A 20,058-nucleotide genomic window follows, 5' to 3' on the forward strand; every position below is an offset into this window, starting at 1 on the left:
CATACTTGATTTAGTTGTTATGCAAAGAAACATATTGATCAAAGGTTAAAATGTGGTATTACATAAAAACTGCTAAAAGCACTTTTTAGAATCTTGTTTCTTTCTACTTGTAAGAAAGGTTAATTAGACAATTCAATGATTAGTCAAAAATTTGACGTTATAAAAATTAATGTATCATGTCAGAATTTTAAAATTATATACGGCCCAAGATGTAAAAAAGGCAAATTTGATCATATTTATAAATCTAGTATAAAAAAATTAACAATAAGAAAACTTTCTCATTTTTATTTACATTCACAGTATTTAAAAAAGGTTTTCTTATTTTTTTTAAGTTTTTTTCTAATTAAAAATTAATTATTATCAAAATTATTACACATTTTATTAATTTTAGTTATCAATATTATACATTTCATTAATAGCTATATAACAACTATCAATATTATATCGCTTATGTTACATTTTAGTATAAAATAATGTCTAAAATGTAATGTTTCATTATTTAACTTAATCTTGTATTAAAAAAAGAATTATAATGACTTTCAGTAACGATAATGATAACGAGTTACTTCTAAAAATTGAGTTATGAGTTACTGTTCAGAAACAATAACGGAGTAATGAATTATTTTTATATAAAAATAACTTTCTCAATTTTGCTTTAAATTAAAATATTATATTTAATGTTTTCCGTGGTCGTATAAGTTTTAAAGTTCTCGAGGCCGCTATAGAAAGATATATATATATACAGGGTATCTCAGAATGACCGTATTACCTCTCGAGTGCAGGTAGAGGGGCTTAAGTGGAATAGAAAAGTCCTGTACCATTTTGCGATTTTCGGAATAATTATTAAGAAATTAATTTACAAAGATCGGCAAATCCGGCGCGAGTATCAGGCTGCTGCAAAAAAGATGGCGAAAAAGACGGTCCTAAGGACGGTCGCTAAGCGCGCGCGGCGTAAATAAGCGCCATTGCCTCGCGGTTACCAGGGGGCATAGACGAGAAGCGTTGATAAGAACAATAGATTAACGATTATTATTTAGCGACCGCCCTAGCGGTGGGCCGTCTTTCTCGTCATCTTTTTTGTGGTAGGCCGTCCTTCTCGCCATCTTTTTTGCAGCAGGCTGATACTCGCGCCGGATTTGCCGATCTTTGTAAATTAATTTCTCAATAATTATTCTGAAAATCGCAAAATGACACAGGACTTTTCTATTCTATGTAACCCGCTCTACCTGCACCCGAGAGGTGATACGGTCATTTTGAGACACCCTGTATATATAAAATAATTTTGTATATTACTATCATGCCTGACTCATTAGTTTCTACGCATTAGAAACTTGAGAAGAAAGGTTAATCTTCTCAAATCTTTACTTCGATTTACAGGTGTTCTATATGTTTTCTTTCCATTTCAATACCATATATTAGATCAAATAGATACACAATCACTACATTACTGGTTGTATAATGACAACTGAACGGTTACTAGTAAAATCTTTCTAAAATATATATAAAGAATCTGAACTTTTTATTTTAGAAATAGAATACATATACATAGTGTATAAGAACTGATAATCAAAGCTTAACTCTTTTATTTTCAAAATAAAATATTCAATAAAAAATAAATTGTTTATTCAATTCAAATTAACATGTCCACACGTGAAATAAAATTATTATTTATCGGATATATAAACTTAATAGAAACTTTGAATATTTAAATTGTATGAAAATACGATGAAAATACGACGCACAGCTACAATGCACTTATATTGTTTTTGAAGAACATATATTTAAATCGTTTTTCTTGATTAAACTATAATATGTAAAACTATTGTAAATAGTAAAGCATAAAAAGTTATATACAAATAATATCTCTTTATTTAGAGTAAGTCACGGAAATCTGACAGTTTTCAAAATTAAAATTAAATAAATAAAATATAATTGAAATATTTATTTTTTATCAGATAATAGGATATTGTATTCCACTTGAGTAGTACATTACTTCATTTTATTTTATTTTTTATTTAATTTTTAAAATTAAAATTTTTGAAACTAAATAAAATTTTTTACATTTGTTAAATGTTTTGTTCATTTATCCTACATTGCTTTAATTTATCCATAAAGTTCACATCAGTTGTTTGCATCATGTTGCATAACTGTAATTTTTTCGTAAGGCAACGGATTTATACTTACAATGAGGAAGTAAAATTAGCATTTTCTAAAATCTTTCATTACATAAAAACTATATGTATACTAATTAGCTATTTAATATTTTTTATTTATTTTTGTTTTAATTTTTTTTTTTTTGTGTACATTACTTGTTTGTACGTTTATGAATTATTCTGTGTACACAAAGTATATGTTATATATTATGCTATTGACTTTAAGTTTAAAAGATTCACTTTTTAATCTTTTAAACTCTACAATCAATGTAGATATTGAATTAAATCCAAACAGTTGTATGTAGTATGAAATTTTTGTTTATTAAATATAACACCATTTTTGAATCTTGAAATCGATCAAAATATACTAATGCGATTATTTTATTATGTGATATACTTCTATTGTATTGAAATTTGCAATTAAATATATTCAGATGACACAAATGCATATTATTTCCAGTTCTATCGTTTTTGCCTTTTTACATAAAAATTTCTTTTTGCATTATTTATACAGGGTGTCTCATAATTAACGAGCCAACGCTCGTGAACGGATAGAGTACAGTGAACTGAACAAAAAAGTATTAGATCATTTTGCGATTTTCGCAATAATTATTAAAATATTAATTAAAAACGCTTAGCGAACAATATTATACATATGTACAAGATAAAGCAGATCAAACTGAACATAAAAGTCCTGTATCATTTTGCGATTAGCGCAATAATTATTGAACTATTAATTAAAAACATTCAGGGTATGCTGAGCGCTATATGCGGCGCGCGCTCTTATGCTGAGCGTTTTTAATTAATATTTTAATAATTATTGCGAAAATCGGAAAATGATACAGGACTTTTATGTTCAGTTTGATCTGCTCTATCAGCCCTAGAGAGGTGGAGCAATTATTACCGGACATCTTGTACATATGTATAATATTGTTCGCTAAGCGTTTTTAATTAATATTTTAATAATTATTGCGAAAATCGCAAAATAATCTAATACTTTTTTGTTCAGTTCACTGTACTCTATCCGTTCACGAGCGTTGGCTCGTTAGTTATTAGACACCCTGTATATTGCAATTTATTGTATATTTTACAATATTAATACAGATTTGTATATTTTACAATATTAATATAGGATGAAACGAAAAGACCATGATTTATGATCAAGGTTATGTTCCCGAAAATTTCCAAAAGATTTTAATCGTTACTTGTTATTTATTATAAGATTATTAAGAAAAATCGATATTCATGCAAATCCAATTCAAACATAGACTAATAAAAAATATGTACAAATTTTAACACAGTTTATATTTATATTATGCTGATACTTAGACAAATATCTTTCTAAATCTTTATATATAGAGTATTTAAAAATATGTTATATAATAGTTAAGAGAGTTTCTCTGTGAAAGATTCTACATGAGTTTTTAATTTTCTATTGGAAGTTAGAGCCACAATCCATCCATACACATACACAAAATTCAACGAGGTTTATAATTGTATGATATTCTACAATATATGGATTTACAATTTCTTTCATGTAAAGTAAATAAAGTAATCTATATATTGCCTTATGCTTTTAGATTAAAGCTAAATAGTAAAAAAATTCTTATTGTGTAGCAAGTTGCAAATAAATTTATAATATTTAGATAAGAAATGCATATTTCTTGTCCCATTTTTTTCTTTCTCACATAAGATTATCTTTTTGTATTGTTTATATTACAATTTATTGTATATTATGCAATATTAATACAGGATGATGCAACACAATAAATGTTTATTGCACATTTAGAGATGACTAGATCTTGATATATGTAGTCAAACTCATGATCTTGAAAATTTTCAAAATAATATAACCGTTACTTGTGGTTTATTACAAAAAAGAACTATTAACAAAAATTAATGCGTATGTAAATCAAGATTCAAACGCAGACTGATAAAAAATGCAATTTTTAATGTGTTTTATGTGTGTAACTCTTAATACTTATATTATACAGACTTAAAAAAATACCTTTAAAAATCTTTATACACATATATAGAGTGTTCAAAAATATAATTTTTTCAGAAAAAGATTTTACATAAATGTTTAATATTTTGCTAGAAGCTAGATCCACACTCCACATCTCCTAGTGCGCCTTTTTTAGGTTAAAAATAGACAGTAAAAGAAGAAATATTTTTCGAGCAAACAATGTTGAAAAACCTTATATCACACAAAATATAAAAATTCCATATGAATATAATTATGTATGCTTGCATTAATAAAAGCACTAGATAATATGAAGTAAACCACATTATGAAATAAACTATATAATTATAAGCATCTTTTGCACTTTGCAACCTCTTTGTCGCTCATATATTTATTTCTCAATTTTTGCCATTTTTGAACACTTATATAAAGATTTATTTAATAAAGATATTTATTTAATTGTTGTATGTGTATGTGTATGCTCATACCACACTAATTAATTATTAATAATTATATATGCGTGCGTGTGTGTGTAGTACACTCATATTAAATAATTAATTATTTAACAACACATAATTAATAATTAACAAATAAAAGAACAAAAAGTTTAAATTTAATTAAATAGATAATAAAAATCTATATGTTTTCCAAAATTCTAACATTCAAATATTATTTAAATGACAAAACCAAAGTAATAGCTCTATACAATTTTTAAAAAAACATTATAAAATAGGCATAATAGGAGCAAAATAATCTCAGTTAAAGACAAGTTTTTGTTAAAAATATAAATATAATTAAATCTAAACAAAATTAAATGAGTAACATTGTCGCAATAATATAGTCAAAATAAGTAACAATGTCACGTTCATATAAATGAATAAACAGAAATATAAAAATATAAATAGAAATAATAATAGTGGCGGACGTTTCGACCCAATAATTCAGGTCATCTTCAACGCAAGAATTAACAAAGATATTACAAGGTTATATAAAAAAACGGATATTATAAAAAGATCGAAAGTTAAATACAATTTCCGCAAAAAAACGCGACGGACGTATAATGTAGATGATTGGTGACAGCTCATAATATGTCAAATTAGAGACGCAACGAACATATGTTAGCGAGAATGTAACCGTGGACAACATATTTACTCTTTGATAATGTAATTGGTCTTCTCTAGTTCGATAATTAGAGGGATCAATTATTCAAAAGGAATTGTCAAAATTCTGGAAATAAAGATTTTTTGAGAATCAATCGTTAAAATGAAATGAGATATTGTCAGAGAATTTTTGACGTTCCAATAATTAATTACGTCAATCTGTTAGTGTATAAATATTCGACGTTAAAAAAGTCCTTTAAATCTTACAAAACGCTGCAGTTGAGGAGGCAACGTTTTTTAAACGTATGTAAAACGAACTCCTTGACATTTTTACAAAATAATTTTTATAACATAGTGTCGTGTCACAAACAAAAACAATAATGTTCCTCCGATTCCTCTGCTTCAACCTTCTTATATGTAACTAGATTGTTAGTTTGGTATTTTCTTAATAATATTATTGTAAATGTCAGGCAGGTTATCTGTGTCGGTTTGTAAATTCAAACTATTTTCTTGTTTTTTAATGTATATCATCTCTGAAATCAAGCGTTTGTTATAGTACGATTCTTTATCTAGAATAATGGCGTCATCCCATTTAAAATCGTGGTTGTAATTAAATTTATGATCAGTGATGACCGATTTTATGGACGTATTTTTATTAATATGTTTACGGTGTTCAGTAATTCTAGTTTTTAATTTTCCCCTCGTTTGCCCTACGTAAGATGCATTACAATCTTTACACTCAATTTTGTAGACTACATTGTTATTGCTAGACTTGGGAATGGTGTCTTTATGAACTTTAATGAATCTGTTGAGTTTATTAATGCTGTAGAATAAGGCAACAATATTATATCCTCTAATATAATTATTGTAGTTATCAGTTAAACCAGGTAGATAAGAGACGGGAAAGTATGAAGTGTTTAATTTTTCTTTTTTATTTGGATTTATTTTTAATAATGTTTTTTTTGTGCAGAAATTTTAATCGTTGGTTAATAGTATCGAATATTAATTTTTTTGGGTAACCATTCTCAAGTAGTGTGTTGATGGTGTTGTGTAAATTTTTTTGGAGAAATTTTGAATGAGATAGTAGAAATGCCCGATCCACCAATCCAATAATTGTTCCCTTTTTTTGGCAAAACGGGTGTTGAGAAAAGAAGTTAAGTTATCTGCCTGAAAATGAACTCTTATGATACCAATCTGTAATAACCCCTTCTTTTTTATTATTGATAAGGGTGATATCTAAAAAGTTCAATTTGTTGTCCTTCTCTAATTCCAATGTGAACTGTAATCTCAGGTGCAATGAATTAAATGTTATAAGTGTGTGGTTCACTAATTCCGGAGGAGTTGCTAATAAGATGTCATCCACGTATCTGAAATAGAATGGAGGAGAAAAACTTAAAGATTGTAAGGCTCTAGATTCCAAATCTTGTATGACTATTATCAGCTATTATGGGGGATAGAGGGAAACCCATAGAGGTACCGAACGTTTGACGATATATGATATTGTTAAATTTAAAAAATGTTGAGTTCAGAATCATTGCAACCCGGTCATGAATTCTAATTTTGGTAATTGGCAATTATCCTCGATTAAATGCCATCTATTAGAAACACTTTCAAAAGCAAGATCAATAGAGATATTAGTAAAAAAAGATATCTCTTTTTCTCATATATAATGTAAACATTAGAGGAAAGGTGTTAAAATTAAACAATATTATAAATCAATATACTACTACTATCTTACAGCAATTAAAAACTAACATAACTTGTAATTCATACATTAAAATTTTATTTTAATACAGTACCAATTAAAACATGTAAATAAATTTATCCTACCAGTTTATTCAAATTTTTATTTTATAGATATATAAAAAGTTTTTTTATTAAAAATTTCAAATTTTCAAGATAAGAAAAGAAAAAGAAAGAATGTGTGTTAATTATCAGAAATGTTATATTTTTAAGTACGTTAAATAAAAAGAAAAAAATGTAATTTTATATTAAAACTGAAGTGTATAAGTTATATCATTCAATACGTGACAGTACTTTATTATTTATTTATTATCATATTTTTATATTGTTATCAGTAAATATTATTTTAATAATTATTTTCGCAAATTTCAATTTTTGTGCGTTTTACGAAAAAGCAATTCGTTTAAAAATTTAGGACAATATTTTTAAAATTATGATACATAATTTAATAAACAGCAAAATACAGTAAATATTTATGGAAATGAGTTTTTAATTAAAAATAAAAGCCTAAAAAAATATGTTCTAAATAATGTGCTGAATCGATTTTAAAATTTAATACTTTTTTATTTTATTTAAAGTTAAGAGAGAATTGAATACTTACCTAATACACTTTTCTATGTCGGCATCAGAAAAATCGATTGAAAACTTCTCGGTCATCAAATGAGATTAATGACATTAAACCTCGACTATTTGTATTGTCAAATTTCCATTCGTTAAACAAAAAATGTTCCAGAGCACGATTAGCCACATATATCTTCTTCTGCAATCCCAAGAGCCTAATACATATAACAGGTTTATATGAGACAATTTACATATTCAATGGCATAACTTTAGTTATTATGAGTCCTGGGAAAATTGAATCCACAAAACCACCACAATAAAAAAAATATTTGAAAAAATGTGCAATTTTAAAATGGTGTTACAAACTAATATTTTTAAAACACTTTGCGTAAAAAAAATACATGAAAATTAATATTCTGAGTTGATAAAAAAATAAATAATTAGATATATGTTTTGTGTTACATTAAATGTTTTGCTTATCCTTGATTACTTTTATACATTAAAAAATTTACCTGTAAGTAAAATATCTTGTAGTTATGTGTTTATCTGAATTGTATGTATATAAATATATATATATTGTAGTCGTGCGACTGTTGTTTAACGTGTTTACATCTCGATCCTAACGGTCGCATGTTTATCAAGCTCTCGTTCGAATCGATCGTCTCAAGTGTACAAATCGAAATGCGGAGGTGTCAACCTCCACTAACGCACTGACATCGAAATTAGATAGGTAATTGGCCCGATTTTTGAAGGGAGGAAAAAGACTAGGGATTGTATCATATATAAGGAGAGTTCGAGGCTCTCTCGCAATACTTTTAAGAAAAGAAGAATATTGAGAATAATATCACGAATCAACGGGCCTCAGACATCATTATTAAATTATCACACTCGTTTCGCAAATATATATATCATTTAAAAAACATTGAGAACGAATAAATCTATACACCCGTACCAAATATAGCCTGACAAAACGGTAAATACGCCTTCTACAATATATATATATATACATATATACGATTCGACTTGATGAATTAAAATGGTCCACCCTGTATATATGTATGTATATATATATATATATATATATATATATATACATACATATATACAGGGTGGACCATTTTAATTCATCCAGTCGAATATCTCGAAAACCAAGCCTGGGAAAGAAAAATGTTTCAGACAAAAGTTGTTTGGTTTCAAGGGGGCCATAAGATGGTATCATTGGTTTGACCTTGAAGAATTATTTGAAGGTCACATGAAGATCACCTCAATTTTTTTAAATGGCATCCCCTATTTTTTATTACATATTCTTGTAGCTGACCTCAAGCTTTCCAAAACATTATAATCAAATGTTTCTTCATTGAGTACTTTTCGAGTTATAAAGCTCCAAAATTGCAGTTTGAAGAAATTCAAAATATCTCGTAAAATATTCACTTTCCGATAGTCTTATCTTACATGATTCAACTAGTCAAGGCAAGATCTGGACATGATCTAACCGGTCAAGGCAAGATCGGAACATGATCCAGCCAGTGAAGGCAAGATCTGAGCATGATGCAACCAGTAAAGGTAAAATTCGAACATACTCCATACCCTACACACACACGCGTACGTACACACACTTTACATACACTTGCACGCACCCTACACACATATTCCACACACACTCACACGCGAGTATCAGCCCGCCGCAAAAAAGATGGCGAGAAGGACGACCCACCGCTAGGTCGGTCGCTAAATAATAATCGCTAATCTATTGTTCTTATCAACGCTTTTCGTCTATGCCCCTGGTAACCGCCAGGCAATGGCTCCTATTTATCCCGCCCGCACTTAGTGACCGTCCTTAGGGCCGTCCTTCTCGCCATCTTTTTTTGCGGCAGGCTGATACTCGTGTTGGATTTGCCGATCTTTGTAAATTAATTTCTCAATAATTATTCTGAAAATCGCAAAATGGTACAGGACTTTTCTATTCCATTTAACCCGCTCTACCCGCTCTACCCGCTCACGAGCGTTGGCTCGTTAGTTATCAGACACTCTATATATATATATATATATATACAGTGTGTCTCATAACTAATATATATATTAGTTTTTCCTCCTCTAATTCCGTATTGATATATATATATCAATACGGAATTAAATTCCATTCCTCTAATTCCGTATTGATATATATATCAATACGGAATTAGAGGAATGGTATTAAAATAGTTGCAATCATATTTAAATAATAGAACACAACAGGTTTGTTTCAATAATAAATGGCCAAAACTAATTGCCACAGAATATAAAGTGCCACAAGGGTCAGTTTTAAGGCCTTCATTATTTATTTTATATATAAACGATATAATTAAAATCTGCCTGGAATTTTTTAATGCACATTTATTTCTGAAGTTTAGGAATCTTGAGTACGTAGTGTGCTTGTATGTGTTACATATTATGCTATTGATTTTAAGAGCTCTATTTTAGAACTTTTTAAATTAAAATTTGCAATCAAATAACAGTAGTAGATTATATATGCAATTAAATTCAAGATGGAGTCTGTATCAAAGTTTATCGGATTATCGGATTGAAAATAGAAGCAGACAATTCTAACAAAAATAGAATTCTACTGACGATGACTGGAACTTGTACTAGAGAGAAGACGCTATCCTACACTGTTAGGTAAAATATGAATTATGTGACCAATCAATATATATATCCCCACCGACTACCCGGAAAAGTAGAATGTATAATCACTTATATAATTATATATTTAATTATAATCTGCATGGTGTGCGTGATGTCAAAGTTTAATACATACTCGGCTACAAACTAAGCATATATATAAATAAATTAAAATGGACATTATAACGGGATTATGATGTTTTTATTTGCTATTGTATTACGACAAAATATTTGAAAGAGCAAAATAAATTTTATATTTAGACTATGACTAAAATGTGTATAGAGTTATAAACAATTATCGATAGATATGAGATATACATCTTCTTTATTAAATAAATGATAAAATTTGCAAGAGTAAAAAATTTTTCTCAAGACTTAGCGGCTGAAACAATTTCCTTGAGGCAGATGTTGAACTACTTATCGTATCGATTAATACCTTAAATCAAGGTTAGATGTTTAGAAATTACGCGCGTTACTTGTAATGGAAAGAAAAATTTTGTTACATTTTTCAAGTAACGAATTTAATAATTAAATATTTTTATCTTTACTTTTTTGAACATACTTGATTTAATTGTCATGAAAAAAAAGATATTGATCAATTGTTGAAATGTGACATTACATAAAAACTGCTAAAAGTTCTCTTTAGTATCTTGTTTCTCTCTACTTTGTAAGAAAGATTTAATTAAATAAACAATTGATGATTGTATATATGTATATTATTCGTGCACATATCCTACGCTCGTATCGCATACTACTTGACAATAGCTTGTTTTGGATTAGTACTATATATGTATGCAATATATATATGAAATATGCTATATATTTTTTTTCCTCTAGTAAAAACTGTAAAACTCTAATACAGAAATAAAATATTTACGAGTCTATATTTATGTATATACATATAACATTTCTTCATTATAATGTATACAAATTTACTGTCTTTTATTTTAGAAATAGAATAATATACATATGTGTGTATTATAAGAACTGATCTTAAAAATTTGATTCTTAAATTTCGAAATATAATATGCAATAAGAATTAAATTACTTATTTAATTTAAGGATACAACCTGGTTTAGGACGCCAAAAAAGAGGTGAATTTTGAGAATCTTTTTAAGTAAAAATAAATCCGATCTTTCTGAAACTTTGAGAGAAATTTACGTATTGAAATTATATTTATTAACTTCTTTATTTTAAAAAAATGATAGTAACATAAAGTTTTTACTCGCTCTTTTGCATGCCTCATATAAATTGGTGGGAAATCTGGAGTCTATAATTTTTGCTTGAAGCAAAAAAATCAAATATATTCTTAATTTGCATATATTTTTGTCGTTGCTGAGCTAAAAATAAAAAATATAGGATTTTAAAAAAAATTACGATTTTAACGCAAAATTTTCGCTTTAAATATGCCAAAAAAATGTTTAAAATAATTTTTTTAACAATTTTTTTAGTTCGTTTATTAATAAACGAAAAATCATTGGAAGAAGTCGGTCGAATAGTTTTCTTTCTATCTTTCCCGCCAATTTGAAAAAAGTGATTGTAAGAAAAACGCGTTTAAAATTTTCAGTACAACAAAATAATGGTTATTTATAACTTACAGCATTTTAATGCTAATCTGCTATACCAGGACTATAATAATTGTTCCGTATTGTCATAAAATTCATTTTGTTGAATTTGCTCGAGCCTACAAACTATACGAGCTTCCTCTGTGTTGTTTTAGTGGGGTCGTTTCTGCATCGTTATCCGCTGCTCGCGGCGAATATTTTACATTATGTACCAATATTTAATTCTAACAAATTCATAATTTTTAGAATGGCAGAATAATCTTCATTGAAGACACCCGTACAAATAAAAGCGGCAATTTCCAATTTTCCGACCAGAATTTATTTTTTTGTATACCTATTGAATTACCTGTTCACCTATATTTATCCATAAAAAGGTATATGTAGATTTCCTATATATATAGGAAATCTACGTTGCAACATTGTGTCATTATTTATAATTCACTTAAATATTAAAAATTCCTATATAATATGCGTCTGTATACACGGTAAAATTAAATAGTATTTATATATTCTAAGTACATTGCTTAACAACAAAATAACAAGAGGGTTCGTCACGTCATTTCACGCTGCAGATTCGTCTTTTATCGATATCTGCGCGAGTGATCGGTTGTGTCTAAGATCCTTTCCGTGTTTTAATCGATTAAAGTCCTATAATTATTTTAAGAAAGTTGTGTTAACTTTTACTTTCTTTTATATATAAATAAATATTTGTGTTTAACATTCTAAATAATAGTGAGTGTTATTTTTATACAAGTTCAAAATATATTTCACGGAACATTATCGATAATATCTTTCTCCCGTGGAAATATCCTGACGACTTTATTAACAGATTGGCTTTAATTAAAAGCTATCTTACAGCTAAAAATATCGACCATTCTGAGTCGACGTTCGACTCGAAAGTTTTAAAGTATATGTATATACTGTGCTGTGATAATAAAATGTTATCAACATATATATATATATATATATACTCGTCCGACATCTGCTAAAGCTTTCCCGCTGCACGTTCGTGTACTTGGACAATCCTGTTTCTTAAGCTTTTTAACTTTGGAAATACTTTGAATTTCGCTTTATTATATAATTCTAACAGTATATTTTTTAAAAGTGTTACTATCAATTAAAACAAAAAAATCAATTTTTTTTATCCTAAACCCAGATTGTCCCCTTAAATTAGTGTTCACACATGGTATAAAATTAGATTGGATACACAAACACAATAGGAATTTTTAATATTTAAGTGAATTATAAATATAATGACACAATGCTGCAACGTACTTGAATTGTTTTTTAAAAACAAATATTTAAATCGTATTTTTCGATTTATGTAAGACTACTGTAAAATAGAAAGCATAAAGAAATTATATACATATATAATATATCTCATTATATGTATAGGATAGATCACGGAAACTTAACAATGAAATAAATTATTTTTTCAATATAAAATATATAAATAAAATATAATTTAAATATTTATTCTTTATTAGATAAATAGGACGTATATATAAAAATATAGAATACTATTTGAGTATCACTTGAGCTTATTCATTTTTAAATTAAAAGAAATTCATTTTTTGAATAAAAAAAATAAGATTTTTTATTAAGCATTAAGACTAATAATAATTTTGACTTTTTAATTTTCAAAATAGAATGTGCAATACGAAATAGATTATTCATTTAATTTAAATTACCATGTTCACACGTGGTATAAAATTATCATTTATCAGATACGCAAACACAATGGCCCGTATTCTGACCTCACATTTATCGCTAAATGTGCCTCTAAATGTGCCTTAGATGATGCGCTAAATGTGGCGGTATTCTAAGCGCACATTTAACAGCGCATTTAGAGGCGGACCGCCATGTTTAGCCTAAAAGCGCAACTTTATGGTGAAAATCCTTTTCTGAGTCACATTTATGCCATATCGATAGATGCGCCGCTAAATATTGTCAGAGGCACATTTTAGCAAGATAAAAGCGCTCTGTGCGTAACAGTTACGGTACGATTGACAAGTTTAATTGATTTTATCAACGTTATATGATTGATTTTGTTAATAAAATGGATATATATCGAATTTCTTACAATTAATAGAGATTTTACACAACAATAATTATGATATTTGGGCACTTTAAAAATTTTCTTTATCTTAACAGTGCATCAGTGTGTAAAGCGAAGTATATAAATTGCAAAAAGTTAATACAATAGTACTAAACTAGAAAAGTACATACAAAAGTACAAAATAAATACAAAAATAGATACAAAAGTACGAAAGTACATATAATCATGGATGTATTTTGGAAGATATTGATCATGCGATTGAAGTTCGGGAAATAAATGCAGTACGTGAACGTGAGTCGCGAGTGTTTCGAAATAGAATAGATGCTTTTGAAATTTATAATGAAGTTGTAAATTTATCTTATGGCGCGTAATTGACCGCGCGACGACCAATCACAGTGTTATTATAAACGAGCAATTCGCATGATGTATGACATAATAGTCAAAATGTACCTCTAAGCTAAAGGCGCTATAAATGTGCGGTGAGAATATGAAGGATCTTAGTCGTATTACCAGAACATTTATCAGCAACTCTAAAAGTGATCTATAAATGTGCCACTAAATGTACGCTCAGAATACGGGCCTAAGAATCTTGAGTACGTAGTGTGCTTGTATGTGTTACATATTATGTCATTGATTTTAAGAGCTCTATTTTAGAACTTTTTAAATTAAAATTTGCAATCAAATAACAGTAGTAGATTATATATGCAATTAAATTCAAGATGGAGTCTGTATCAAAGTTTATCGGATATAGCAAAAAATTTAAATTTTTTAATTGAATTAAAATGCACATTATTATGTGATTATTCTATTGTGTAGCGCACTTCTTATTGTTTTGCAAGTTGCAAGTAACAATTTAGATAAAAAATGCATATTTCTTGTTCTATTGTTATTTCTTTCTCACATAAGATTATCTTTTTGCATTATTTATATTACAATTTATTGTATATTTTGCAATATTAATACAGTATAGTACCACACAATAAATGTTTATTTTATTGCACGTCTAGGAGAGGACTAAACCTTGATGTATTTTGTGAAATTCATAATTTTGAAAATTTTCAAAATATTGTAACCGTGTTTTATTAAATTTATGGTTTATTAAAAGATTATTAACAAAAATAACGCTTATGCAAATAGATTATTCATTTAATTTAAATTACCACGTTCACGCGTGGTATAAAATTATCATTTATCGGATACGCAAACACAATACGGATTTTGAATATTTAAATGGATCAAAATAAATATAATAACAATGCTGCGACGCACTTGTTAGGTTTGGAGGACATGAATGTTTAATATTCTGCTGGAAGCTAGACCCACACTTCACATCGCCAGTGCTTTCAGGTTAAAAGTAGATAGAAAAGAAATATCTTTTTCAAGCAGATAATGTTAAAAAAATCTTATCACGCAAAAATTACAAAATATAAAAATCCCACATGAATCATATAACTATGTACACTTGTATTACTGAAAACACTAGATAATGAAATGGAAAAATGTGAAATAAACTATATGACTATAAACTATTTTTGCACTGAAATCATGTAATGTGAAGTGGATCTCATTTGGCAAGTCCATGCACAGCCTATTCGTCGCTCAAATATTCATTTCTCAATTTTTCTTAATTTTAAATATTTTATGTAAAGATCTATATATTTGTTTAATTGTATGTGTATGTGTAGGATACTTATACTACACATAATTAATACTTAACAAACAAGATGCATAAAATAGTTTAAATTTTAAATGCTTAAAAAATTTTAAATTCGATACACTTTATAATATAACAATAAACAATAAATATTACTACACAGTAATATTTTATTATTTAAATTTTTAATAATAAGGTCTCACAAGGAAACATGTCCAAGTGTCACTCTGACTTCGGAATAAAATTTCGGTTTTGAGTTCGTCTGTAGTAATAAAATACCCTTGCTTGGAGAAAAATCCTCGATCTCAACCGTTCCTGAAATTTTCTTGTACACATAACACATAACAATAAGTACAACTTATATCATTTAGTCCTCAAGTGAAATATTTTACTCCATATGCTATTCAGCGGATAAAAATATATAAAAAATGGCTATCTGTACTCATTGAAAAAATAATCATGCTCAATAATGATGTTGATGCTATGTGCACGCGCTAACTAATGGTTTTCGTTTAACTGTACCTCCGAAATGAAAAATTGTACAAAAATGAAACAAATGTATATTATGCACACATATATATACAAAATGTATACACACGAAAGAGGTATACCATAAATCCGTATAATATCCATCTGCGATACACCTTGGGTAATACTGATGTCGGTATTGTAATTTTCAAACCTCGTAACCTGAAAAGTACTTTATGGAAAAATACTTTATTATAGTGTCTGAAAAAGCTCTCGAGGTATACTGTAATAATACAAAACAAAAAATGGGAATTTTCATTTAAGAAATTGAAGATGACCTTTACATGACCTTGACAACGCTATTCATAGCCAAACTAGTATTACTATATAATGCGTTACTTAAAACCCTACAACTTTTGTATAAAACATTTTTTCCAAAAATGCGTATTTTTTTTGGTAGATTTAAAATATTTTTCTCCGATATAGAAATATTTAACAAAAAGAGCTATAGATTTTAAATAAATTTAATTGAATTAAAATTTAAATAAAATTAAAAACTTTTGAAATGAAAATTAAAAAAAAAAAATAAATAAAACGATTTCAAGCTTTTTAATTGTTTTATTAAAATGCCGACAGTTATTATTAATTTAAATTAAATATAACAAAGGCAATACATATATCTATTAAATATACATATAACAAGGTTCTTATTAAATATATCATCATTCAAAAGCAGTCAATTTTTTAAATTAAACAACAAATTTTTGTTAATATGTTCGAAAAAATTATCTCCCCGAATAACTCTGCGTGGAACCTGAATCGAGTCGATTCCCCGCAAGTCTTCCGCATACGCATCCCACGCTCGACGAAGATTGTCGGTCAATGGCTCGTCCCATCCCAAATTCGACATCCATGCTTCTTGCATTATTAGTTTAGCTCGAACTAAAATGGGACCGATCAGCCCGAGTGGATCGAACAATCTTGATATTGTTGAGAGAACATCGCGTTTAGTTGAAACGGAATTCGTCAAAAAATCTGTTGAAAATTGAAACATGTCCGCTCTCTGACACCAATTTAATCCTAAAGTTTTTATAATACTAGACTCGATCACCAGTGCAGAAGGTTTTTCCAGTCGATTGATCGTTCGCAATTTTTGTAAGACCTTTTCATTGTTTGTACGCCATTTGTGAGGCGCGAAGCCTCCCTTAGATAGCAATGCTTCTGGTTGCAAAATTAGATCTATCGCTCGATCCTCGCAGTCAATTCCGGTTATAATATCTTCAACGTAAAGATCGTTCAACAACACTCTTGATGCCTCGCTGAACTGGCCAGCCTCATCCTCCGCCAATTGTCGCACGCAACAAATGGCCAAAAAAGAAGCGCACGCCTGACCATACGTAACCGTCTTCAGTTGGTACTCGTCTATTGGGTCGCTCGGAGAGAATCGCCACAATATTCGCTGATAATCGCGATCATTTGGATGTAATAAAATTTGACAGTACATCTTTTGTAAATCTGCGGTGATCGCGATAGCCAATAAACGAAAACGCATAATAATATCGATTATATTATCCTGTAAGTTTGCTCCCACCATTAAAGCGTCATTTAAAGAAACACCGGATGTAGTTTTTGCGGAAGCGTCGAATACTACTCTCAATTTTGTTGTTAAACTTGACTCGCGAACCACGCCGTGATGTGGTAAATATATTGCATTTGATGCGTTATCGTCTCTGCTAACTAGAGACATGTGATTCAAGTCAATATACTCGCGCATGAATTCGGTATATAGCTCGCGAAAATTAGAATCTCCTTGGAATTTACGTTCTAAATAATTCAATCTTTTCACTGCGACCTCTCTCGAACGACCCAACAAAAGTTCGTTTTCGCGAAAGGGTAATCGAACGACAAACCGCCCGGACGACGCGTCTCGCCTTGTATTTACGAAATGTTTTTAACAGCATTTCTCCTCTCCAGACAATCGCGTATTATCATCTCGGTATTCCTCCAATTCCCAGAATCTTTTCATGGCATCGTCGATCGACATCCACTGAGTCAATAAACACGTGTGATTGACTGAAGACGAATGATCGATCGCTCGATTGACAACTAAATGTGATGGTATTGAACCCGCAATAATCCAACTGAACTTGGTATTTTGCAAAATCGGCATATCGCTGCCAAGCTCAATTCTACCGTGATCTAACAGCTGCAAAAAGAATTCCCTGCCTATAAGCGCATCGATTTGACCCGGGTTGAAATATAATGGATCTGCTAGTTTAAGAGTTTTGGAAATCACCAACCTCGATGATTGTATAGAGAAAGATGGTAAAGCTTTAGTTATTTTAGGAACAATCAAACAATGTAAATTCAAATTGAAATCTGACGTTCGCGATTTTATAGAAAATCTACAACCGTGATTTATAGTGCAGCTCATGCCGGTTAGACCACTAATTTGCTCTCGAATTATCTCTGTTTTTAGATTTAATGTTTTACATGCTTTACTTCGCTTCGTCAGGATGCGATAATTTATTATAATTTATGATAATTAATGTAATTTCATTTCTTAGAGTCATCCGCGTTACAATAGTTAATGATCTTCATACCATCTGAGTACGACGACGTGACACATATTAATTTATACCTTTCTAATACCGATCTACAGACGAACTCCGCTACTCGAATCCTACCGTGTTCGAGAACGACTGGGGTGAGCGACGACTCTCTTTCTTCTCTTGTCCAAATTTCTCCCACCTCAAAGGGAATAAGAGAGCACAGTTACCACGCAAATAACATGTGATCTTAACTATCTAAATTGATTCCACAGCGCTCGAATAACTCACAAAACATTGTCTTATCATATGGAAATCATATGGAAATATTACATAAGTATACATAAAATAGCGTACATAATTATTGCATACAAGAATAACAAATATTCATGGTTCACATCGGTTACAAAGATGATGATTGTGAAAGAAATGATTTATACAAAGAGACTTTTTACACCATGCACAGGCAATTACAGCAACTTCACCGCAAATATCGCATGTTGGTTTTAAATTATTTTTGAAACAAAAATCTACTGGTGTATCAAATTCCTCTGGTCTCTTTTCTAAATAACCACTTTTATATGCATATTTGAATAAATTTTTAAACCTCGGTGATGAAAATTGATTATGTGTTAATAATTGTAATTTTAACATATTGTTTCTTGAATGAAGCTTGATCTCAAGATGTAAAAGCATGACGGTATCCGAAAAATGTTTAACAAAATTTTTCCATAAACAAAAACCGAATACATTTAAAGGTTGTATTTTTCCCCTTGTTTCAGCCGGTATAGTTAACAAATTGATATTTTCTATAAAATCTGGTTTGTTTCTTTGAATTATATCAGGACAATGACCAGTCCAAGAATCTAATAATAAAGCTGATTTTGGTCCAACATTTGGAAAAAACACTTCTTTCATCCAGATTTCAAAATGATGCTAATTTTGATTATGTTAATTTTCCAGATTTTGATGCCATGACAAAGATATTATCTTCTTTAAACATTGTTTCTTTTACCGTTGGACCAAATGTTCCAGCAGGTTCTTTTAAAACAATAAAAAGAGGCAATAATAATTTACCATCAGCTGAAACAATAGGTTGTATAGTATAACTATGTGTAGTTGCTGATATGGATTGTACTATGCGTTCCATTTTTTTAGTGCCAATAGGTGACACTGAACGACTGGAATGAAATTCTAATTGAAGTCCACTTTGGTCCGAATTATATACATTTTCAATTCAATATTGTATAATAAAATATTTTACATTTTCAATAAATGACTTACTTTGTATGCTTCTAAATTTTTATTTGACGTTAAATGTTTTCTTGTTATAAATTTTGTAGTTATTCGTGCGCGAGAAGACTCTAAACATCTCCTCTATTTCTCTTCAATTAGGTAAAAAAAAATTTCTTTCGTGGTTTACTTTTGTCGATGTTACTTTATTATTAGAATTTATCAAACTGAGTATACATTTATTAATCTATTTAATTTTCCAATAAATACTTTATAAAAATACAGACATACACTTTTATTTCACTACGGTAATACCTCTATCAATTAGAGAAACTTATATATATATATATAT

The 20,058-nt window shown here is 28.9% G+C and overlaps 1 protein-coding gene and 1 pseudogene across 1 annotated transcript; both read right to left on the minus strand.

Moving 5' to 3' along the window:
- Positions 1–6,375: 6,375 nt before the first annotated feature.
- On the minus strand, positions 6,376–17,698 carry LOC140674220 (uncharacterized). Its single transcript, XM_072907612.1, has 2 exons — positions 16,776–17,698; positions 6,376–6,583 (listed from the first exon to the last, which is right to left on the minus strand). Exons 1-2 carry the CDS (start codon positions 17,696–17,698, stop codon positions 6,376–6,378), a joined length of 1,131 nt encoding a protein of 376 aa, XP_072763713.1.
- A 1,162-nt stretch (positions 17,699–18,860) lies between these two features.
- Positions 18,861–19,623, minus strand: LOC140674221 (uncharacterized; annotated as a pseudogene).
- Positions 19,624–20,058: the final 435 nt, after the last annotated feature.

The sequence above is a fragment of the Anoplolepis gracilipes genome, chromosome 15, assembly GCF_047496725.1.
Source record: "Anoplolepis gracilipes chromosome 15, ASM4749672v1, whole genome shotgun sequence".
Taxonomy (NCBI): Eukaryota; Metazoa; Arthropoda; class Insecta; order Hymenoptera; family Formicidae; genus Anoplolepis; species Anoplolepis gracilipes.